The 24,307-nt window shown below is 32.1% G+C and overlaps 3 protein-coding genes across 6 annotated transcripts; 1 reads left to right on the forward strand and 2 right to left on the reverse strand.

The window, feature by feature from the left end:
- Window positions 1-1,001: 1,001 nt before the first annotated feature.
- Window positions 1,002-14,345, reverse strand: LOC132708085 (beta-mannosidase). The gene is made up of 14 exons (XM_060680195.1): window positions 14,137-14,345; window positions 12,635-12,781; window positions 12,409-12,557; window positions 12,148-12,353; window positions 11,841-12,093; window positions 11,638-11,788; window positions 11,294-11,579; window positions 8,014-8,121; window positions 6,830-7,023; window positions 6,497-6,774; window positions 4,197-4,344; window positions 3,920-4,134; window positions 1,379-1,579; window positions 1,002-1,308 (listed from the first exon to the last, which is right to left on the reverse strand). The coding sequence occupies exons 1-14, from the start codon at window positions 14,258-14,260 to the stop codon at window positions 1,066-1,068; spliced, it is 2,703 nt and encodes a 900-aa protein (XP_060536178.1). The 5' UTR covers window positions 14,261-14,345; the 3' UTR covers window positions 1,002-1,065.
- On the forward strand, window positions 12,442-24,182 carry LOC132708091 (protein phosphatase 1 regulatory subunit 21). Of its 2 annotated transcripts, none has more exons than XM_060680207.1 (4): window positions 12,442-12,578; window positions 22,360-22,668; window positions 22,724-22,954; window positions 23,006-24,182. In XM_060680207.1, the coding sequence occupies exons 2-4, from the start codon at window positions 22,456-22,458 to the stop codon at window positions 23,387-23,389; spliced, it is 828 nt and encodes a 275-aa protein (XP_060536190.1). In that variant the 5' UTR covers window positions 12,442-12,578; window positions 22,360-22,455; the 3' UTR covers window positions 23,390-24,182. The 2 variants fall into 2 exon arrangements, with proteins under 2 accessions (XP_060536190.1, XP_060536189.1); XM_060680206.1 differs by lacking the exon at window positions 12,442-12,578 and adding an exon at window positions 21,866-22,312 and having other exon boundaries at window positions 23,006-24,176.
- LOC132708089 (uncharacterized) lies at window positions 16,923-21,601 on the reverse strand. 3 transcript variants are annotated; one of them, XR_009619825.1, is made up of 8 exons: window positions 20,476-21,601; window positions 19,731-20,401; window positions 19,158-19,299; window positions 18,959-19,105; window positions 18,697-18,897; window positions 18,136-18,362; window positions 17,516-17,673; window positions 17,196-17,464 (listed from the first exon to the last, which is right to left on the reverse strand). XR_009619825.1 is itself a non-coding variant. In XM_060680203.1 (7 exons), exons 1-7 carry the CDS (start codon window positions 20,519-20,521, stop codon window positions 17,034-17,036), a joined length of 1,590 nt encoding a protein of 529 aa, XP_060536186.1. In that variant the 5' UTR covers window positions 20,522-20,998; the 3' UTR covers window positions 16,923-17,033. The 3 variants fall into 3 exon arrangements, 2 of the variants coding, with proteins under 2 accessions (XP_060536186.1, XP_060536187.1); XM_060680203.1 differs by lacking the exons at window positions 17,196-17,464; window positions 17,516-17,673 and adding an exon at window positions 16,923-17,189 and having other exon boundaries at window positions 20,476-20,998; XM_060680204.1 differs by having other exon boundaries at window positions 17,196-17,673.
- Window positions 24,183-24,307: the final 125 nt, after the last annotated feature.

A 24,307-nucleotide genomic window follows, 5' to 3' on the forward strand; every position in this document is an offset into this window, starting at 1 on the left:
TTACATTCTTTAACATTTTGCCGCTGACGCACGCCGGTTAACAAAGGACGGACGATGCGAACACGCTCCCGCTCCCCATTTTGGTATTCGACGACCAACGCTGCGTTGCCGGGCTACTCGTCCGGGGGGGGAGGGGGGCGAAGCACCAGGGGCCCCCTACCACCGGGTGCCTCCCCCTCCCGCCGCAGCCGAGATGCCAAAAGTGAGGTTATGTCGGCTCCAACTCCCTTTGTTTCTCTACTGCTGCATTTTCGCAGTATTTTGTCAAAATATGCCTAGATCTGTTTAAATGTCTTGGAAAGACTAATTAAGTATATGAAAATCGCTGTTTAGAAAGAAAATGAACCAAAGTTCAAGTTAGTAGGGTGGGTGGAAAATTATTACCTTCTCTATGAAAATATCAATGCCGCCTGCGGCACATCAATTAGTACCGTAGTAATAGCTATATGGGTTGAGCAGATATAAGGAATTTCAAATATGATTCGATGGTAAATACCAGATATTAATAAATTAATTTTTTGGTTTTAGCGTGTGTTTGTTTGACACTTTTTTGGGAACACCCCGTATAAGACTGACTCCCGAAGTATAAGATAAAATGCATAGAGTATGCAGAGATTCCTTTACGTGAATCTTAGATACTGTATTTTATTAGCTAAGCCAAATTTAACCCAATTTTAACAAATTTAGCCTCCATAAAAAGAAGTAAAGCTATATCGCACCTCTTTAATTTTGGTGAATTTAGCAAACACGTGACTGCTTTCTTTCAATTTAGTTTCATAACGCCATCAGAATGAAAGGAAGATGTGAAAAGAGCAATAAGTAAACAAATAGGTTCAAAACTCGTAATTTAATAATCGATCTTCTTAAGTTTCCGATCCGACATATTGAACAAAAAATAAGTCTCCCAAAAAATATAAGCCTTCGCTGGCGTAGGCTAATTAAATTTTTATTTCATTTTCGAAAATCCAGTGTTAAGAATTGATTTATTTTAACCATAAACATAACATATAAAACAAACATTTATTCATCCACAAGTGTTTATTAAACAGCCAGACAGAAATCACATTATTTAAAATATTCTGGATCTTTAAGATTGGTAACAGTAAGTACTTTCTTTAAATCATCTGCACTTGTTTCGGATTCGCTCGTAAAGTAAACCGTCCTATTTGCTTCTACCAACAAGAATCCATTTTCAGAGAATTTTCCTCTAATCGCATGGGAGTCTAACCAAACGAACAGTGCAATTTTGTCACTAGTCAGTGTAATTGCGTACGTTTCTTCGTCGCTTACTTTTGCTACGCTAGAGATCTGCAAATATCAATAAGAAAGGTTTTAATACATTTTTTTTTTAATTTATATAAATAATTATTTTTATTACCTGCAAATTTGGAGTTTCGACATTGGAAAGAGCTAGACTTCCCGCGAAGGCGTAATTTTCCGGACTGATGTTATCTGAATTTTGGCGTATCACAAAATAGAAAAAGCAATTGTATTTGGCTGTTAATAAACCTCCACAGCCCAAACCGGAAAGGAAATCATCCGTATTTATCGTTTCAACTAATGCGGATTCACTGGCATTCTAAAAGATAAGCAGATACATAGTTTTTGCGCTGAATGCGAATACCAAAATGTCCAACTGCCAACAAAGACCAAAAAATGATACACTAAATCAAAATGGGATTTGTGCAACAAGTGTGGTGGCAAATGTTAGTCAAAAAGATAAAGGATAAATTGCGAATCCACGTCCCAGGGAGGTTTTTTTTTAATTTTTAATGATTCTAAAATTTGTATTTTGTTATCCTTAGTAAACACACTATAGGTTATAATTTTCATATGGATTAAACAAAGAAATATGAAGATTATTTTAACTAAGTAAAAAGAAATAATGTTTCACTTATTTTTAAATCTTAATTTTTTATTAAATTTTTAATTTTTTTTTTAAATAATTTTCAAAGAAAGCTTCAAAGTTTTTATCAAAAGGAACCGTTAATGTTGGAACTGATCGGTCAATCGACTATTGATTGACCAGTCAAAAATGTTTCAAATAATATCTTAGAGTAGTAGTAGAGTGTTATTTATCATTATTTAATAATAATATGTATTTTATAATAAATTATTATTCGTTTGTGATTTCCAATTTACCTATAACCCCCTTCAAAGAATATCCGAACACCGATCCGGGGAATCCCAATAATAATATCAACCCCATTTGGTTGCCAGAATCACGCGACAGCGCAGTAACGCACAATATAAATAAATAAATAAATATAAATTTCATGGTACTTTTAAAATTATTTCAGTCAGTCCACAACCTAGATACAGTGACTGCCTGGAATGGTTTATTAGTAAATTATAAGTATAATTAGGCAGAAGAAGTGTCGTTACCAGCTTTAGAAAGTTTAAATCAGTTAGAAGACACCATGTGACCGCCACAGCGGAAGCAGCATCGTATGTTTGTGGCAAGGCCGAGCGAAAAGGGATGCTTAAAAAAATTGGGTGACATAATTTTACGGATAGCCTCTTATATTTGAAAAATTAAAAAAAAATCCGTTAAGGAGCAGTACAAAAATTAAATTTTTTCGACATCTACAATGTGTCCCACCCTTGTGAAATCTTTGTTTATGGATCGATTTTGTAAATTATTTTTGTTGGATAGATCTCTGAAAAATGCATTAGAAACTTGTTTTGATTATTGCTTCAACATAAGGTCATGGCCAACTGGGAGTATTTAACAAAAGAACGAGAAGAGAGTAGCACTGTAAGGGATTTAAAAAAAAAATGGCAACCAATTCTTATTCCGGAGTACTTAGAACCCAACTATACCAATTTCAATAACGTTTCTATAAAGGCTATTTGAAATATCATTTACATATAACCGAACTATACTAAGTTCCAACAGGTTCACTTAAGCATTACTCCTGTAGAATGTCTGTTTGTTGCTCAATTGTCATAATTCGTTTTTGCTGGATAGATCTTACTAAAGAGAGGCTAGACCAATGACCGAAGTTTTTAATATTTAAAAAAATAATTATTGAAAACCTTGTAAATAACGATTATTTAGTTTGTGATTTTAAAATCTTAAAAATTTTAATTATACAAATTTCAAAGATAATGATAAAAAGGACTTTTTAAGGGACAATTTTGTTTTAGTGTCATCTTAAAACAACAGCATGAATAAATCTTAGTATTCGAAAGATACAATGCAGACAAAATTAAAATATAAATTAGCGAGTGAATTTGACTGTCGAATATTCGCTTCTCTGTGGCAAACTTGGTTTTACCAAGGAAACAGTATGCCGACGTCAATCAATTTTGATATTTATGTTATTTTTATTATTAGATGAGAATTAAAAACACTTTTTAATTAAAAAAATACAGCGTTGCAAAGTCTGTTTAGTTCATATCTGATTCTCTGTAATCATATTTAATTTTAAGAAAATCGTTAGTGTCTTTCATTGAAATTCATCCAACAAAAAAAGAACTTTAAAAATTGAGCCATAAATAAACATTCTACAGGAGTAATGCTTGTGCCGCGATATTTCGAACTTAGTATAGTTAGGTGATATGTCCTGAATCAGAATTTGTTGAAACTTTATTTGACATAAAAAATTAGTTAATAAGAGGACGCAAACGATATTTCAAACACCCTGTATTGAATCATTATAAAAATTGTTATAATTGGATTCTAATTTTTTTTTTTAAAAACATAGTAGTACTTCTCTCTTTTTTGTTAAATAGTCTCAGTTGGCCATGATTTTAAATTGAAGCAATAAGCAAAACAAAGGTTTTTCAGAGACTAATAAAAGAATATATAATAAATAATATAAATAAATAAAGAAAGAGACTAATAAAAAAATTATCAAAATAGAACCATAAATATTCAATACCAATGGTATACCGTCATAGTTTTGCAACTTACTATGTCCGTATTAATTTTACGTTCGTAAAGTGGAGAGAAGGAACTGTTAAACTGATAGACTCTGACGATAAGCTCGGTGTCCGTTACGGGACTCAAAAGGTCCGAAACGGTATAAATTTGGAGCTGCCGATCGTTGTTGATGTGGCCGGTAACAATAATTGGAGCGAAGAAATCCTTGGCAAAGTAGTGCAGCATTTTCCATTTTCCAGTGTAGTCTATATAAACGTGAAAAAATGTCGGAACGTTGCGTTTAAAGAAAGAGCCAATTCGATCGTACCAATACTAGACCAAGTGGGCGCCACCCAGACATCGTTCAATTGCCAATATAAAGCGCCCATGGTATATCCTCGGCCTTGATCATCTAAAATACTCCGGTACCTTCGGTAATGTTCGGATTCCACTTTAATCGATTGGGCCGCATATATCTAGAAATTAAATTTTTCGTTTCCAAAACGCCATTTACTTATTGAAGACGCAACCGAATGTAAGATGTAAAGGTACATATCCATTAGAGATTTACTCTTGAGGGCTACTCTCGATAGCTTATCTCGGATTTTCATCCATTCGAGGGTACTTTTCAGAACTTTTACTCTCGGATAGGTCGACGAGACGACTCGCTGAGGCTAAGAGTAAATGTGCTAACAAAACTGTGTCCATTTCGAGTGTGTTGAGCAAGAGGATGCAAAAACATAAAGTAAAAAGGAAGTGTTGGATTAAACCTTGAATTCAGCGATCGAAGACCCGCACCAATTGTCAATTGTAAAAAGAAATAGAAAATGAAAGCAGCTATTTCTGTCTAAGAACCAATAAGGAAAATGTGATCAAGTGTCAAATTCATCTCAAGGTTTAATTACTTATTTACGTGGTCTGAAAAATAAAGAAAAAATCGCTACAGTCGGCAGTTTTACACGTTCTTAGACAGAAATGGAAAATCAGTTAAGAACATATCTGAAAATGGTAAATAACCCTGTAAAATTTCATTTTAGGTAATCAGCTACTTACCAAAATAAAAACAAAAATTTGACCACCCAAATTAAATAACAAAATGTGTACAGGAGTTAAAAAACACAAACACATAAAGAAATAATTCTGTTCTCATAAATACGAATAAATTTCATTATATCCAAAACGCCATATTTTTGTTCAATCACAATAGCGCTCTATATCTTAAAAATATTATTTTATTAATATACACACCTATGACATGAATATGTTTGTTCCATGTTAGGCATGATTTTCAATGAGCTGATTTTTATGAAATTAAATGTGATTTGGCAACACTGGATATTAGATTTCTGTGCAAAGCACCAGAGTTGGCGTAGAAGTGTGAAAACAATGTTGTAACATGCTTATGCGCAGTTTGGTTGTACTGGTCGTCGTGCTACTGTGTTTTCTTTGTTGGGTAATTCTAGTGTCCCCGAACGTATAAATACGGACAGAAGACGTTGTATGAATAATTCAAATACCCTTTGTTATATCTGTGGTAGTTATGTCGTAGTAAAGAAAAGGCAAACTATAACTTGTTTCGAGAAAAATGTATATCCCGCTTGTTTTATGTTTATTCTGTTTGCGTTGAAGCATTAAGAACCTGCCAAAAAGGTCGGAAGAAATGTTTAAGACTTGTTGTTCCTATGATAAAACTAAAACCTAGCAATCACAGTGATGACTGTTATTTTTGTTCACGTAATGTTTAAGGATTCTACAGAAAAAATAAGAAACAAATTTTTTATCCCAATCCGAACTTTGATATTCGACCAGTTCCTCATGCACCAGATGTACCGATACCTACACCAGATTTAAGAGAGCCCCAAGTATTTAACCAGAGCGAATTAAATGATTTATTTAGAGATATGCACCTTCTAAAGGATGCATCCGAATTATTAGCGTCCTGTCTTTGTGACAACAATTTATTGAGTTGGCACCTGTTCGTAACATCGAGATTTTACCAGGATCGCGAAAAAGAATTATGTCAATATTTTACACAGAAAGACCTGTTAGTGTATTGCATTGTAATTGACTCAAGTACGCATAGTTTATTACACAATGGTAACGAAATGGCTTCCGTTCCCGTTGTACATTTAAAAGAAACGTATGAAAATTTAGGAGCTCTTTTGAGGAAAATAAAGTACCAAGAACCTCAGTGGATGCCTTGTGGTGACCTTAGGCTGCTGTGCATGCTCCTAGGACAAGAGATAGACATTGGACTCAAATAGAATGGCCCTCTAGAACAAGCCTTGCACCTGACGAAGATTTCACTCAAAAGTCTGAGTAATCTTTTTTCACTTTTTTAACTAGGATTCCACTTTTTTACTGAATAAAAAAATAAATTATTTTAGAAATATCACATTTTTTATTCTAATATTTGCAAAAAAAACCGTACGTGATCCAAAAAATTGCATAGCCTTCCAAAATTATATAAAAACGTCTGTCAAAAAGTTTAATTTTGTAGACCTATGTTTTTTTTTTCTGTCATTTTAGGTTCGAGTGCTCTCACAGTACAAATACAAATCGAAATAGTCTCAAGAGCGGCTCTAAATGGACATGTACCTTAAAAGGGCTGCTGTTGCAATAAAATACCTGCGAGTAAAAAATGTACGCCTTGTAGTAGTTTTCCGACGAGTCACTAGGCAACTGAAGATTAAGATCGATCAAAAGTTTCATTTCATTATTTCCATCTGGATGGTGCTGCCTGTGGTCCATAAAATCACTAGTGATTTGTAAATCGGCAGTGTTGTTGGTGGCCGTAAGCAAGGTATCGATATCCGGCAATGATTGGTAACCATATTCCGAGCAGAATCTCGGAACGGGGTAGAAGTTGGAGTTCCAGGGATCTAAATTATAGTTATAGAAATGCACTAAAAAAATAAACCAGATGAAATTAGTATTAAAGAAATAATTACTAGGGCACACCATCTCCGTAAAATTGATTGCCAGGATTTGTTGCTACATAATTTTCGGATTCAGTCTCTTTGCCATTACTAGGACTGGATGTTACGTAAATTCCAGAATTATGCGATATTCTGTCAAATTCCGTTCTTATGGTGTCAACGTATAACTTAACATAGTCAGCTTTATACAAGCTAATGTTATCATTAGTTCCGTACCTGAAAATTGTCAATTAATTACGTTTCATTTTTCCCCCCAACAGAAATGAAATGTTTCCTAAACGATAATTTAAAGATTTCTCTTCAGTTTATAATTTGATTTTTTTTAGAACATGCCGGTCCCTAATATTTCGTAAAGAGAAAAAATATAATCTGGCAATAAGGTGTGAAAAAATTGTTTTTTTTTTATATGATATAACTTGTAAGAACTCTAGTTTTTAAATGAGCAAAAACATCAATTTTAGGTAAAAATTGTTGTATAATGTTCGCTAGATAGGATAACTTTAATTAGTGGGCCATCGTTAAAAATTTTTGAGTAGAAAAAGAGATTAAACTTGTACTTTTCTGGAAATATTTTAATTTGTGCAGCACATGAATGTTCCTATCCTCTAGTTTATACCAAGTTAACGTTGTCACCTAGCCATAGACAAATAGCATTCAGTATAATCAATATTTGCAGCAGTATTATTTTTTTAGAAAAATAAAATAACGAAAAAATAGAAAACGGGTCCTGAGGATAAATTCACATTCAAAATCGTCCTATGTTTTTTCGAAAAGAAATTTTAATTAATAGAACTTTTCCAGAAGTCTGATGCGGTGTGTAATGTATTATCTTGCCCCTAAAACGATTTTTCAATTCCTTCTAAAGATTGTATTCAAAAAAACTGACAAAATGTAACACCATAACATTTTTTGAAATATAAAAACAAGTTAAACAATGTTTTTGAATATTAAATTAAAAATTGAAGAAAAATTACATATCCCACACTCTGAAGGACAATGCAATAAATGCATAACAACTATTTTTTCATATTTCACAGTTTCTGGTAGAGATATATTGTATATATTACACTGCATGTGAAGAAATGTTCTTTAATATGAATAATCTGTTTTAGTATCTCGAAAGTGGCAATCCGTTTGTAGATAAAATAAGAAATAAATGTAAATCTATATAAATCATAAAGCACATTAAAATATACAAAAACTTACCAATTGTCAGCTATAACACCTTCATTTTCGTTATTCCCTGAATATATAGCAATGCTCGGGTGATTATAAATTCTTTTGATATTGTGACGAATTTCTTCAACAACATTCCTACAAAGAAATCATTTCGAAATTTCTGATCCTTACACAACAATATATTAATTTTATCAAAATTAATTGGTGACGATTTTTATCTTCTTGACGGGAGCAATTTTTACTTTTAAAGCTAATTAAATAACGAAATTTGCATCAAACTCAGGGATATTTCTATCCAATCATTTAAACAAAGGTTGTCTTTCAGCACACATGTTCAAATACATTTCCGTTGTCTTCATACCGTTTCTATCGTTTTTATAGTAAAGTTTTACCATATCTCCTTTTTATTCATGGCAAAAGTCCATTTGTAACAACATAGTAATGCACTAGATATTAAAATGTCATCGACATATTTAAAAATTCATAGCTTACTATGGTATAAAAGTTTTTGTTCAATATTTCGAATTTGAAGAAACAGAAATACAACTTGTGATATACATCAATGAAAAGGTAGGTAGTGCGAGCTATTTAACACTTCAAAAATCCAATATGGTGATCGTAAGAAAAAATAAAGTTGTTGATGGTTTTAAGAAAACGAAACATTCTCAGGGATTTTTGACCTGTCCATAAGATGAAGCCTAAAAAGTTTCAATGAGAACGTATTTACAGATTTTTCTTAAGTTTTAAATTAAAGACATAGAAAAATAAAAACGAAAAACGGAAATTTCAGATGTACCGCCATATTTTCGGAAGTAACAAAAGTAACTTCAATTTCAAAACGGAACATTATTGAACTCACCGATGCGCAACTTTGCCCTAATTAAAATCACCCTGTATCTGTTAAACGTTACCGATATCCTAATGGAGAGAATTGAATTTGAAACACCCGGTATACAGCGTGTTTGTAGAATTTTATAAACGATATATCGTTTTTACAAGCTTTTATGGTTTTGACTTCGGAACGAGTTGTGGAGTGGAATTGACCATTCTTTTCAGCACGTGCACCACAAGCCACGGTCGTATTTAAGCTGTTTGTCGACAAGAACTGTGCCGTGCGGACTGTTGTATTTTAAGAGTATAGAAATTTTTGTTGATTAAAGTGTTATATTATTTCATATTAGTGTGCTTTTTATATATCTTCCTAAAACACCGATTTCAAGTTGAATTTGCCCATTAGATAGGTTGATCTCCTATATTAAAAACACTTTGGAAAAGCTTGAACGGATTTTCAATTTAAGGGTATAACATAATGACTCTAAAATATTTCCCTAGGAAAGCAATAGAAAATCTTATGTGGATAATTGATTTATAATGGAAGTTTTCCCAGTTTGCTATTGGTTGATTTGTGGGGGCTGCTGAAATCGGAGTATGCTGTCAGTTTTATAAAACAGAATTTTCTTAGCTTTGAGGTTATTTCTATTCCGTAAGGTGTTTGTAATTAGTAATGATTAACTTACTGTTATTCGATTGTTTTGAGGTACCATGTACATTTTATTACTATTTATTTCTTACTAAATACTAACATTATTCAATTTTATTAGTCACTTGCGATGTCCAGCGTCAAAGAAGTTGGGATTGTGGTAGATGACGTAATAATCGTTGATGATGAACATTCGTCAAATTCAAATGGGTCAAGACTCAGACACATTTGCCGATTGCTGCCAAAATCGACCTCTGGGGAAGTGGAGCCATAAAATTAACATCCGAGTTGACTAAAACACGATACGCTACAGTACGTGACATAGTTGTGAATGATTTCCAAGAAAGAAAAACGCGGAAAGATCGTGGGGTCCCAAAAAGTTTACTTGACATGCACCATGCGCAAGTAGTGAGACGGTTGATATATGATGCGTATCAAAAGAATTTTGTTTTAACAATCAAAACTTTACATGAAGGGTTGCATAGTGTTTTGAACATTGACTGTTGCCAAGAGACTGCGTGCGTTCGTACGAAGAATTGGTTTTCATCACAAAACCCTCAATAAGAGACAAGTTTTGATGAAATCAAGAAAAATTTCGGAGTGCAGGACAAGATATTTGAGAGAAATGCACGATATATAGACCTGGTTTGATAGCCACGATATCGTCAAAAAATGAAGTTCTTAAACGGGAACGTTTGAAAAGAAGTTTAATATCACTGCAACTTTAATTCGATAAAACTGATATGGGCACAGCTGAAATTCAGCTGAAGAAGAAACAACACCTCGCCGAAATTTAGTCCTGGGGCAATATAATTAATTATAAGTGAAGTAGAAAAATATCTGCTTCTAGTTGGAAAAAATGTGTGGAACATGTCATCAAAGAAGAAAATGTTTACAGAAGTCGACTAGTGTCATAAATAATTATTAATGTGGGGGAAGGGGTCCAGTCCATAAATATTCTAACATTGTTTTATAGCTAAGTTTACTCCTTCATTTATATTTATAATAAAAATTTTAGAGTAAGAATGGATTTTTCGCTGCATGGACTAATAATGATCGAGGAATCTCACCGATGAAACTCGACACAAATCCGTCAGCTTTCAGCATTTGTATGCACGAAGTAGCGAAGCGAAGTTCTGGAACGTCATTGTGGAATTGCGAATACATTTATGGATGGTTATAAAGCGAAATCCAAGCGAGGTAACCCCGCGGTTAGACTTTCATAAAAATTAACCAAAGTTAAATACCGGATTAAGTCATAAATATGCTCTATCGTGAGGAGAACTCTATTTTCAGAAACGAACCACAACGATCTTATTTTAAGCCGAACACCATGTATATTAAGACATTTTGTAATTCCCCAGAACTTTCTAGACATATTTCCTATTTTCAATTTTACGTAAATAATATTTGCAGGTCTAAATATATTTATCAATTTCTCCGACCGAAAGCCTTTGTAATATATTTGGGGTTGACGAAACATTAAAAATTTAAATGAAAAAATGGTTGAAAGTCAACTTTTAATTTTATAATTAAATTGTTTTTACGCATTTGGCTTGTATCGAGCTGAATATTAAAAAAAAAGTTGTAGACTTGGGAATATTAGCAATAAAACGTTTTTTCAATGCAAAAATGCTATATGGATTTCACAAAAAACTATCGAGCACGACAGAAAGGTATAAGTGATTCTAAAAAAACTTTTGTCTTAAAATTTTTCTGTCATATTTTGCAGATTTTTTGGATAAGGTGTCATCCCATAATAAACGTAGTGGAAACATTACACGTCAGCTCGAATGAAGTAAGTAAATCGATAAAGGTTTTACTTACTCTAAATAAACATCAGTCGACGGATATAACGCGCATGCAAACATAAAATCTTGCCATATCAGAATGCCCAATTCATCGGCCAAATCATAGAAATAATCAGATTCGTACACGCCGCCGCCCCAAACCCTTAACATATTCATGTGCACTTCCTGGGCGCTTGTTAAAACGCGTTTAATAGTGTCTTTGTCTTGACCTAATTCGGGCAGAATATTGATTGGAATTTCGTTGGATCCTTTCATGAATATCGGCACGTCATTGACTTTGAAATAGAATGTAAGTCCGCTGTCTGAAGGTTAAATGGCAATGATTAAACACGCACTTTAAGCTAAACTGACAAAACTCACTAAGTTGATCTTGAACAAGTTCGACGGTCCTAAAACCTATTCTGGTCGACTTTTCACTGCGAGAAGAACCGCTTGCATCCGCAAAAACGGCGGTTAACGTATATAACGGTTGAGCTCCATAACCATTTGGCCACCAAACTTTGACTTCACTCTGAAAATGTAAAATATCGCACCGCTGGATGGATTAAATGAAATTTGCTTACCTTTGGAATAACTATAGAAGTAGATTGAACGAGTTCCGAATATTCGTTAGGCGAAACATCAACGTCGACTTTTTGGCTGATCTTCCTGCTATCCAGCGCAATTTCCAAATCAAGACTTCCCTTCACTTTTCCATTGCCGTTGTTGGCAAAATACGTGTCAACGTTCAAGTTCCAGTTATCGTCTTGCTCGGTTAGTTGGGTGACTACGTAACGTATTACGGTTTCATCGTATGCTTCAATGTATACCGGCTTCCTAATATTGAAATTTATTAGTTGTCTCATTTAAAGCGATATCGCAGACGAATACCAAATTCCCATGGATGCGAACGATGGTCCCCAATCCCACGAAAACGCCGCCTGCATTTTTCTAATCATGTTTATATGGCATTCGCCTCTGTACTCGTCCGCTGGGCATTCGTATGGGATTCTGTAAGACTTCAATTGTTCAGCATATAAATCCGCTCCCATTAATACGGGACTTAGGAAATATATGACGATAGTATTTTTGCCACTCTAAAATAATAGATGCAATTAACACAATGCTGCTTATTAGCTTATTATGGTATACTTTGAGGATACTCTTTACGTCGAAGACATACTGCACAAACATGTTGTTTGTTGACGCCACTTCAACATCGTTAATATAGATTGTAGCAAAAGTGTCAATGCCTTCAAAAACCAGATGTACATTATCGTATTCAAGAATATCTGCATCAACTAAAACCGCAAAAATTATATGTAAGTATAAGTTAATAATTTTATTATATAAAGTAGGCATCCTTGGGTATACCGACCTGTGAAATTTGTATGATACGTCCAGTTCCACTGGCCTACCCACTTGCTTACTTGGTCGTTGTCTTGGAAAAAGATATCCTCAAGAATATTCTGTTTCATCAAATCCGTGTAAACGCCTCCTGGTACAGTTACAGGAAACTCGTAATCTACAATAGGTGAAAGCATGATCGATCACAAAAGAGATTTATTGGTACAAATAATCTCAATCCTAGCATACATGATTCAAAGAATACCTTTAAAGTTTACACTTCAATAATTTTTTATATTGGCTATAAATTAAACAGAATCGCTCATATTTAACTTATAATTTGGAGAGATTGTTCAATTTCAACGTTTTCATTTATATTTTGACATCCACCTATGGAGTTTTATAGAGCAAAAACTTTTTTCTACAAACGAACTTAAAGTACAACTTTGCGCTTCTAGAAAAAAGCACAAAGTTGCATTTTTCGAGGATCGAGTGTTAGTTACCATGGAAACCATAATGAAGAATCATCTAGCGTAAATATGTCTTTCTGTGAAAATTCAATGGAAATTGATTACTAGTTAGATTACTATTAATTTTTACTAGACATTTTTGATAAAAAAGAGGGTTGTAGAAAAGATCACCTGTGTAATTCGCACGCCAAGTGACATTGTCGCTCTCGCTCAATGTCTCAAAGTTGTTTGTTTTTTCTCTATTACCTTCTGAACTTTCCAATAAAAAGAGATGAGCGTCGCAAATATAAAAAAATTAACACCTTTTTTTAAATGAAAAACCCATTATATTTCTATTTAAGATGGAAGTGCTTTTGAAAACGACTTCAACAATATATAGTTTGTCGGCATTTCGTTTAGCAGTTTTTGAAATGACGTTAACTAGTTAAATAGTTTGTCATTCAAAAATGTAATTTAGTAATCACCATCATTGGATAACAAAATATTTTTTATAAATTTACCTTGTTACCTTGTTAATAGTGTCGAGACTACTAATTAAGATTTCTAGAAACCCTACTTGTTTATATGGGTTATCCGGAAGATCAATAAAATGAAATTTTTATATGAATATGTATCGCAAGTTCGACAAAGTATACTGAATATTGAGTAATAAACTCTGGAAAAAGTTTTATTTATGGCTACCCCTTGTATATCCGTACTCTTCTGTTTGTTAGCAAACTAATTTAGTTGAACGTGTATATTTTTGCGATTTAATAGTACGATAGTTGGTCCTGATGCTATGGTAATACATGATCTATGTCTTTGATCGCTATAAGATAAAACTAAATAAAGATAATTCGACAATTGGATAGTTATTGTAAAGTTATTTAAAGTCATTTCTACGTGTAATTTCAGGAAGAAGATTATATAATAGGATTTTATCAAATACATAGAAAAAGCTATATTTGAGATGGTCACGTAGGTGCAAATAAAATACGAAAAACATTTTTTAAAATGGTTGTCTGCAAATTAAGCATTAAAATTTTATTTAGCTGAAAGTTTTAGAAGCGAAAAATCAACTTACAGTAATTTGTTTCCTTTGCAGTCCATTCTCCTCCCAGGTCTTGTAATTTATTTTCTTTTGCGTGAGAATAAGCAACTACAACTAACACAAAAACAACCACAAGGCGTCGTAATGGTAAAAACATCTTGAACGGCCAGTGCAAAATGCTGCTGTGAATTAGGTTTTGCCGGGCATTATACTTATTGAAACAATAAAGCCCTTGAATTGCTTTTCAAGTGGTAAACAAAACAATTGAAATATTATCTAAAAATAATATCGAAGCAGAATACAAACATGCGGGTATCACAAGCAAACCTCGATTTTCAGATAAGCCACTTTTTATTTTCAATAAAATAAAACAAAAATCGGGCGAATTGAAACGTCAGGTCAATATCGTATCAAATAATAACAGTATATACAGTGTGTCATAGAACAAATAATGAACATGAAATTAAGAATCCCATTCGAATTTACAACTGCTAAAAAGTTTGATTTTTTTGAGAAGTTTGAAAATTACAAGAATTTTTTATGTTTTATTATGAAATAATAATTTAAAAAAAATATATTTATTTTAAAAATAAATCATAGGCAATTATACAGTGTCAGTAAAACTTTACCTTCGGTTATATGACGCCAAAGGTGGCATCATATGGATTTTTTAAATAATTTTATAATTAAATTAAATGTTTGTTCAGCTTTACTTTAGGCTTTAAAATAAGAAAACAATCGTACGGACTCGCTCGCCCAATTTGCCAAATTTGTCAGGTTCTCAAAAAATATGATACATATTAACGTATTTGTCACTTGTTAACATCAAATATTTTTATAAACATTTTTGCTTATATTATTTCCGTTTTTTTGAAAATATCAACATTTGGTCCACATATATGTAACAAAAGTGACGCAAAGCTGAAATAACTTGCGCAGTTTTATCAGGATTACAATAAAAAAAGTATTGTTGAGAGTATAAGTTTCCATTATGAAAAAAAATCATAAAAACTTCACCCTTGTAACGAAATTGAAATTTTCTGAAAATTCTATATTTTTACCATAGTCTGTTTGAGAAAATTGAACCTCTTTCATCGTTGAAATGCTAAGAAAATTGAAACCTTTACTTCTACTGTCAAGCCCAGCTAAGAAAGAGAAACTTGGATTCAAATCAGGTTCTTACGATATCCCTACCTCTAACACTTTAATTAGATAAGTAAGTCAATAGCAAAAAAACTCTCTGGTAAAATATTAAATATACGTAAAGTTCCCTTTCTTAGTACTTGTAATGGGATACTCGTGGCTTTAATTTTTTTCTCTGCATTTTTGAGAACGACAATATTTTAAAGATAAATTTTCATTTTCATTTTGATTTAAAATCACAAAGAATTTGTTTAAAAATAACATTACCCAACGTGAGATTGTTTACTTGACCCTCTGGAAAAAAAAAGTCAAATTTACTGTATTTTTGGTTTTTGGTTAAATAATTTTTACTTAAAAAAATGAATTTCGCAATGTTTACTTTACTACGGTAAAAAACGATGCGCGGAATTGATATTTTGATGTTCTTTCTAAGCAGCGATTTCTACAGATTTTACTCCTTTTCGCAAAACATTTAACGCGATGTAGAGATATTTTGAGAAAATACTGCTTTAAAAACGTAGTATGCAAACTTATTAACGATCTGTTAGCGACCATGTTGTTTGTTGAATACCGCAAACCAAACCAGATTTTAAATCTCGCGCACGCACATGCTGAATTGACCTCAAAAATGTTTTCATAGTTGATTCATAAGTTTTGGTGCTATCGGCATAAGCCGTGAAAATTATTCGTAAAATTTGTTCTTAAATAACATGTGTCTTAGAAAATTATAAAAATCGAATAATTCCCTTGATCTTGCCCTGGTAACTATACTTGTCTTGCCTCGCATATTATATATGTTCTACGATAAACTTTATTATTCACTGTCTCGAATCACTTCGGGCGTTTCCGGTACTTTGGTCACGGGTTTGGAAGTGGTCGAACGGTTCCGGTATATTTAAAACACTCACGCCTCACTGAGTGAATGTACTGGCGCTGTTTTGCAAAAATTTACCCCTAAACTTACCCCCAGCAGTATGAAACACGTTTATGAAGTCTTTCAGACACTAGTTTATTAAACACCCCTCTTCGCTGCGCTCCACTCGTGACTAAAGCGTCGTTAATAAAACTTTTTAGATAATTACTTTAGATGCCATGTTAATATGCGAATGGGTTTTATTATTTTATTTTTCCCCGGCTGTACATATTTATCTTGGGTACTTTATTATGTTCATTAGGTATGTGCTTACCAAGTCCTTAAAATTATTATCTCCGATTACCAATTATAAAATATCTTATTTTGGGTTCTGATCATAATACAAGCATAGTTAATTTTTGGTTCGACTGCAAAATATCCAAGTACAAAATACACCGATAACGACAAGCATTATATGTCCACAGGGTACAACAAACAACACAAAAAACTATTGCATCGGATTTTTTTACATTTTTACGCATGATCATTGATCATTTTCAACTATTCTTTAAATTTATTTCATTTTGAAAATTGTGTCTAGGCTTCTTCGACATGTATAAGTGTTTTTTCTTTTCTTTACTGATCTAACGGCAAATCTGCAAAATAATGAACTAACCTGTTTTTAAGTCATCATTGCTGTCTACATTCAAATTTCAAATGACTTTATCAAACCATGAAAAAATTATTGTGTTCGCACTTTCTTATGTCCCAGATGAATAAACTTTCATTGATAATTTTGGAACGTTAGCAATAAATCAATAAATAATATGGAAAAAATTTTAATAACAACTATGAAATCTTACATTCTGAATTAACAATTAATTTTACAAAACTAACAAGGCAACTGAAATAGAATAAAAAAACGGAATAGAAATCACTGAGAACCGTTCCTTTTTGATTTGCAATCTTGCACGTGAAGGTGGTAGTCTTTGTTTAGCGGCACAATTTGATCACATATTTCACAGCTAATCCTTCCATATTTGGTGTTTGACCTTACGATAACTTCCTCGCCACAGGTGGCTGCGTGTTCCTTCAAATTAAAAATATTATTTGATTATCTAATCAATAATAAACAATAATTCGTTTTTGAGTGTAGGTATTTAATTAACTCAAAGTATGGTATACTATGCAACAAGTTTGATAAATGCCATTTTAGTCACAAGTTTGTATAATCAACGAGTGACTGAAGAAGTTTATCAATATGTTGCATACTATGCTTCTTCTATGACTATTAGTTTTAGGTACATTTTCGCAGAAAAATCCGTCACTGAGTGACGCATGACGTGAAGGTCAAAACTGACACACCTGAAAATAAAATGGCTAAAGTCTATCGAAAACATCCGATCATCTCCAAACCCGTGACTAAAGTACCGGAAATGTCCGAAACAAAACAGAAAAGCAGCGAAAATCCAATCTTTCTTCAGGGACATATCAAACGTTACAACAGTTGGGTGCATACTTAACTCCTGAGAGCACCTGTAGTGTCAGCATGTACAAATACAACAATAAAACCACTGAAAGTAATTTGTAAATGTTCTTCCAAAAATGATGAAAAGTAATAAAATCATTCAAAACTAAAATCCATGAGGCCATGAGAATGAGAATATCGACAATGAGAATATTGACAGATATGCAATCGGTGCAAATAGAATTTACGTCATTTCTCAATAAAGGATTTCCGAAAACAATCGAGAGAAAAGAAAAACAAACTAACTAAATACTGCGCTTTTTTGATTTTGTAGCTGTAAAGTATCAAATGGTAAATCTGAAATCATATGTAATGTGTAAAATTTTTATTAAAAAATCAGTTAAAAATCAAACTAAATAAACAAGTTACTAGCTTCATTAATGCATTCAAAATACCATGTTTCATTGTACAATACAAGTTCAAACACGTTGTTTCATCTTTAAAATAAAATATCGGTTATCACATTAAAGTTTCAGATTATTGACGGAAAGTTATTTATTATATTTACCTCAACTTTATCCTTAGGGAATGATACTCCACAAAGTGGACAAGCTATTGTGATTTGTTTTGGTTTATTTCCTTTACTGTTAAGCGGAGGGGTTACGGCATTGTGCGCTTGTCCACAAATTTGTGATCTTCCAATACCATTATTGGCGGATTTATTTGCCTCTTTTTCATCACATGAAGTTATCTTATTAGTATTTTTTTTAGTTGTAATATTTAAAGGTTCCAGTGCTACAAAGAAAAATTGTGATATAAAACTGTTATTTTCAGACTGGAAAATCACTTAATATTTTCTTTAATATCTGGATTGTTTAAATGATTTGAAAAATAGGAATTGCTGTTGATATAAAAAGTTACAATACAGCACTTTAAAAGTAAGGTATTAAAATATCTACCCAGAAGTACACTTTTTAATTATTCCCAGAAGCAATTCATCCATTAATTAAATAATTATAATTAATACCGCTTATTTGTACAAACATGATGAGAATGTGAGGCATTTATATGTAACTGCAGTTACTATGTCTGCCAAGCAACATCTAATATATCTGAATTTCAAACAAACCAATTTCTTTTCGTTTCCGACTATTAATAGATTTTCGGCCATAAACAGAAGGAACCAATCCCTTTCTTGATATATCTTCCACATCCTCATCCACAGATAAAATCTCTTCTGAAGAATTATCCATTATATCATCGTGTAGAGAATCACTGAATTGCTGCAACTTTTCTTCCGCTTTTCTTCTTTTACGTTCTTCATCAATAGCTACCGAGAAAATATATTTATAAAAATCGCAATTAACTTTTAAAAAAATTAAGAAGTTAACCTGAATTTACAAGAATTTCGGTCCTTGACTTGTGGTCATTAAATAAACTGGACTTCTGCATGATTTCCTCATTTGACAATTTTTTATTGTGAAAGTTATGTGCTTTTAAAGTACCCTTTTTTTCATTTCTTTCATGAGTTTTATCACCTGCAAAGTATAACTGCTTGTTAATAAAACAAAGTTCAATTAAAAATCTTACTTTTTTGAAGAATTGTTGATGAGACAGAGTCAGTTTTCTTAGCAGGTGTTTTATTTTTTAAGGGAGACTTGGAGATCCATGAATCATTTTTGCTCCTTTTATTTGTTAATTCATCCTGACTGGAATCATCTTCATTATACACCTAAAACATTGCAATCATTTTTTTGTAAGTAAGAAAAGTGTTACTGCCACAAACCAGAAAGAGAAAGTTCTAATTTGGTTCCATCAAAACATGTGATATAAACAACCTCAAGCAAAATTGATTAGTTATCTATATGTGTACAGAATTCCATTCAAGTGTACTGATTATTTATTTTTACAATGTCTTAGTAACTTAGCAATTAGTAACTTAAAATCAACAGAAACCCAACAGACTCTTAATTTTATATCCAACACATGTAAAACATTTAGTTAACCAACAACCAAAGAGTTGAGAGGCCATAAATTTGGCACCAGTAATAAAAAAAGTTTGAAATATTGGCTTAAGCTGAGTTTAAATTAATTGAACAAAAATTACTACAAAAAAGAATTCAATCTTTAAACGAAATGATTTATTTGGAAAAGTTCACTCACCTTTCGTTTAGTGTGGCGACCTGATCGACTTACATACAGTTCTTCATTCAATTCTTCTTGTGCTCCATCTTTTAGGGATTGTATCATTGGATTTACAACAGGTTCTGATTCGATAGCAACTATTGGCTTAGGCAGAGGAACCATATTCATGGACATCTTGGCCAAGTGGGTTCGGAACTTAGCAGCAGCAATGTGATAGTTGTAAAGCATCTTTATTCGAGTTTCATTACTGGATGCCAAAAACTTGTTACTGTTTTGTATATTCACATATTTCAATTTATGATTGATGATTTTAAGCATGCTTTTGTCACTTTTAGGCATATCATTGAATCCTATTGGAGAGTTAAGTACATCAAAAAAAGTATCATCACATTCTTCACTTTGAATTTTTTCCTGCCCTGCAGGAATTTCATTGTTGTTGCCTTCCTTATCGAGCCTCAGCAATTTTTTTTTCTCGCTAGACCATTTTTTAGGTGTAAAGACAACATTCTTAACCGTATTATTGGGTGAAGCTATATTATCTGACTCACTTATTGCCTCTAAAAGTTCATTAACACTTTCATTTAAACTTTTTTCTTTCTCCTCAGAAGCTGATGCCTGTGAGTTTTTCGGTCTTTGAAGGTATTGCGGTAACAACTCATCTGAATTGTTAATATCACGTCCATTGGTGTCTGATTTAGAAAAACGAATATTATTATTATTATTTAAACAAACATTCTGCCAAAAATTAAACAAAACAACATACCTTTTAAGTACTGATGCATAACTTTTTTATTAAAATCCTGAGCCATGGCAAGAAATTTACAATGAGGCCATGCAATAAACAAATTAACAAAACATTTATAATTTGGAAACAGCAAACAATACAACAATTTTTGAGGTTAATTTTGGCGGCTGGGATTAGAGCGCCTCTGCGGTGATGCCAAATGTTTGATGAAAGTGACTGTTGCAGACGTGGCTTTGTGAAATATTTTTATTTTGTATTTTTCAAGCACAAAATTATTATTTTTAACATTCTCTAAGAATATATTGGGACTATAACTCAGTAATAGTAGACAAAAATGGTATTGTACAGGTGAACATTACATTCAAACATGCGCCAGTTTTTGCTGAGTCGAACTTGCTGACGTTTCGCCAATCATCCTGTTGGCTTCTTCAGAGCTTGACTGAAACTGAAATTCGACTGAGCAAAAACCGACATAGAAAGAATCCGGAAGTTTTGTAAAAAGTGTATAAAAAGTTGTTCTCATCCATTTAATATGAATTTGAAATCTGCAAGTTTTAATGTTATGGAAATAGATTGGTAGTGTAACGGAATAATACAAAAGCTCGGTCTATGGCTTTGTTTAATTGTTCTCAAAGATATACCGCAATGATTGATTCCTGTTAAAAACATTAAACTGCATTAGCTATGATATAGTCAAAAGGGTGATAAATACGTTTTATGTGACTCAGTAAACTTTCATGAAAAATTAAATTCACTTGCATGTCCACATCCCAATAGGCTGAAAATCAGTGCCGTCTTTTCGCTTTCTGGTGCCGTGAGATGTTCATTCCAGTCGAGCAGTTGTTTGGGATTAGTTTTGTTTTAATATTTAACGGCTAATTCTAAATAATAAGAAAAAATCATGTTCCAGGGATTGAAAAGGAAAGATAATGTTTATTTAGTCCAATTATTAATAACTCTATTGTCCCAAATTTCTATAATCACCAGTTTAAAGTGGTGGTTCTAACTTAGAAATAAATGAGTATTTACATAATTCAAGGGACTCAAAAAGCTGAACTTTAATAACGGTTATGTTTTTCGCGTTGTACCCAAATATGAAAAGTGATGACGTCATTATACAAGATGCCTTAAGGGACAATCCTTAAACCCGGTATGTATTTTTAACATAAAAATTGCTGTTAAAAAAGGTATTAACTGGTAATTTTTTTATGGTAGACACAATGCAAATTTTTCGAGCAAAATAGACTTGATTATTTTGGTGGAAATTATTTTTAAATTATATTAAGTTATGTATTCTCTAAAACTAATTTCTGTGCAATTTTCTTACATAACATATTAAAATATCGTTTTTTTAAACAAATTGTTTATTGGCTTGCGACGAAGCAATGAGCTTTCTGTTTATATGAGGTTTAACAGTTCCTTCTAGAACATTTTTTTCACTTAGATTTGTGCTACATTTGGTATCCCATATAGTTTTATTTACATTTATAAGAGTCATCTTTCGTGATTCTGAATTTATTTACATTTTTCATAGACGCTGAACCTATAACTTTTTAAAAATAAACGCCGTCCGAATCACATACACAAATTCGGGAAAACATTTCTCGCATGCAATTTGGTAGTCGACACGTTGCAATATTTAGCGTAACTAAAACTCTCTATTTTTAGTCATTATCTAATCTCAGTAACAACAACATAACCTTACTAACAGCTGTCAAATTTAAGAATAAACCACAATGGAAATGTTTAAAAATATAGAAAATGCTTTGCAACAGCAGAAAAAAATAGTTTAAACATGGAAAATAATGTAGAAATGGAATTAAAGTACCAAAAATTAGCCGGGGAATATGCAAAAGTACACAGAAACCTAGTTTTTATTCATATTAATGTATTTTATTTTAGGTAAGATCGCAAGCATCGGTTTTGAAAAAAGCAGTTCTAGATGAACAAGCAAAAAATACTCAACTTACAGAAAGCCTTCGCAAGTATGAACAATCCATGCGTAAACATGATCAAGAAATGGAAAGCTTAACTTTTCGAAATGAACAGCTAACTAAACGCATATTGGTGCTTCAACAAGAGCTGCATGTAAGCAGTGATGGTAGAAAAGGAAAACAGAAAAATTTAGATCACCTACGGGTAGACGATACTAGCGTTTTGAATGAAGAACTTCAAAAAAAGATAATAGAGAATGCACAATTATTAAGTGATGTAGGTTAAATTTATTCAGTTCTTTGGTTATTTAAATAGGGATGTTTACTTATAGGTTTCGGACAAGGAGATAGAAATAAGAAATTATAAAGAAAAAATAATTTGGCAGGAAGATAAACTGACAAATTTTGAAGAACAGCTGGCTGCCAAGGAAGAAATATATAAAGAAAATATAGACAAACTTCAAAATGAAAAGGATGCCTTGATGAACAAGTATCATGAATTATCAAAGACCAAGATGACTCAAAATTTTGAGCAAATTTCTATCTGTGATATTGAAGAAAATGTGAGGATTGCAAAACAGTTTAAACATAATTTTAATTATTCATCATTTTAGATGTGTCTGAAAAATGAACTAGAAAAATTGAGATCAGAATGTGAAGTTTTAAGATCAAAACCATCTTCTAAAGAACAACTAACAAGCTATTATGAATGTCAAATAAGAGATATTTTAGAATCCAAAGCTTTAGCCCAGTCAGAAACAAAATCTTTGTTGGCAGAAAATCAAGCTTTGAAATCAAGATTAGAAAATTTCATTTTGGAATATACAGACCTCCAAAATAATTTGGAGAAAAGTTATGAGGAATTAGTGACCACCAATGAAAACTATAAAAGTCAGCTTGATGCTATGACTGAACATTTGGCGGCACAGAATGAAAAAATTACCCAACAGTGTGATGAAATTCAAATACTAAAACATAAATTGTCTGGTAAAAAATAAACGGGGAGGAACATTCCGTCATATCAGTTTTCATTCCTAACAATGTTTATTTTAGTGTTGAGTGAATATGCTAGCATATAATGCATTAATTTTATTGACTTAGGCTAGTATAAGATTTGCACATCATTTTGTGTGTTGGTTTTTATTAAACCAGATTATCATTCAAACGTGCAAATTCTAATTGATTTGTAATTCCAGGTATGGTATAGGTATGACTGACTTGCTGGCTCTTTTTAATAGTTGTCTAAGAATTTTTGCAGAAGTTATTCGTGTAAGAATTATCAAATAATACTATTGGACCATTAAACTTAACACATTTATTCAAAACTAAAGCAAATATGAATGAATACCATAATTCTAGTCTAAATTATTTCACTTGTAACTGTATCAAATTTTAAAGTCGAAATTTAGGCATGTTTTAGTCATGTACTGAAAACACAACTACTATTGTCTTTGTAATTATGTTATAATAACCTATATTTTTTAGCAGTTAATGTAAAATGCAATAAACAAGTAAATCTGATATATAACTGATTGAAAAGTTTCGTTTAATAAGTGAAACAATTTTTTGACATTTAACATTGGCACAAAAAGCGCTCATGGATACATATATTTGCTTACTTTTGGTTGGTTCTGGTCATTCTATTTGTTGCCTTGATGTATCACAGGCAAACAAGTGTTAAGTAAAAAATTCAATCATTTGGACTTAATTGTATATGAAGTTTCTATTTATCACGTAGAGATATTATGTATGTGCCCCTATATATTGGCTCTATAAATCAGTTTTTATTTTTTGACAACAAAGAAACCGTAGATGATAATATAATTCAGTTAAATAAATGTATGTATCTAGAAAAAACAATTTGACATATATTATAGTATTAAAACTAATTAAACACTGGAAATAATTTCAAAAAA

Source organism: Cylas formicarius, unplaced genomic scaffold (genome assembly GCF_029955315.1).
Source record: "Cylas formicarius isolate icCylForm1 unplaced genomic scaffold, icCylForm1.1 PGA_scaffold_10__41_contigs__length_53128322, whole genome shotgun sequence".
In the NCBI taxonomy this organism is placed as follows: domain Eukaryota; kingdom Metazoa; phylum Arthropoda; class Insecta; order Coleoptera; family Brentidae; genus Cylas; species Cylas formicarius.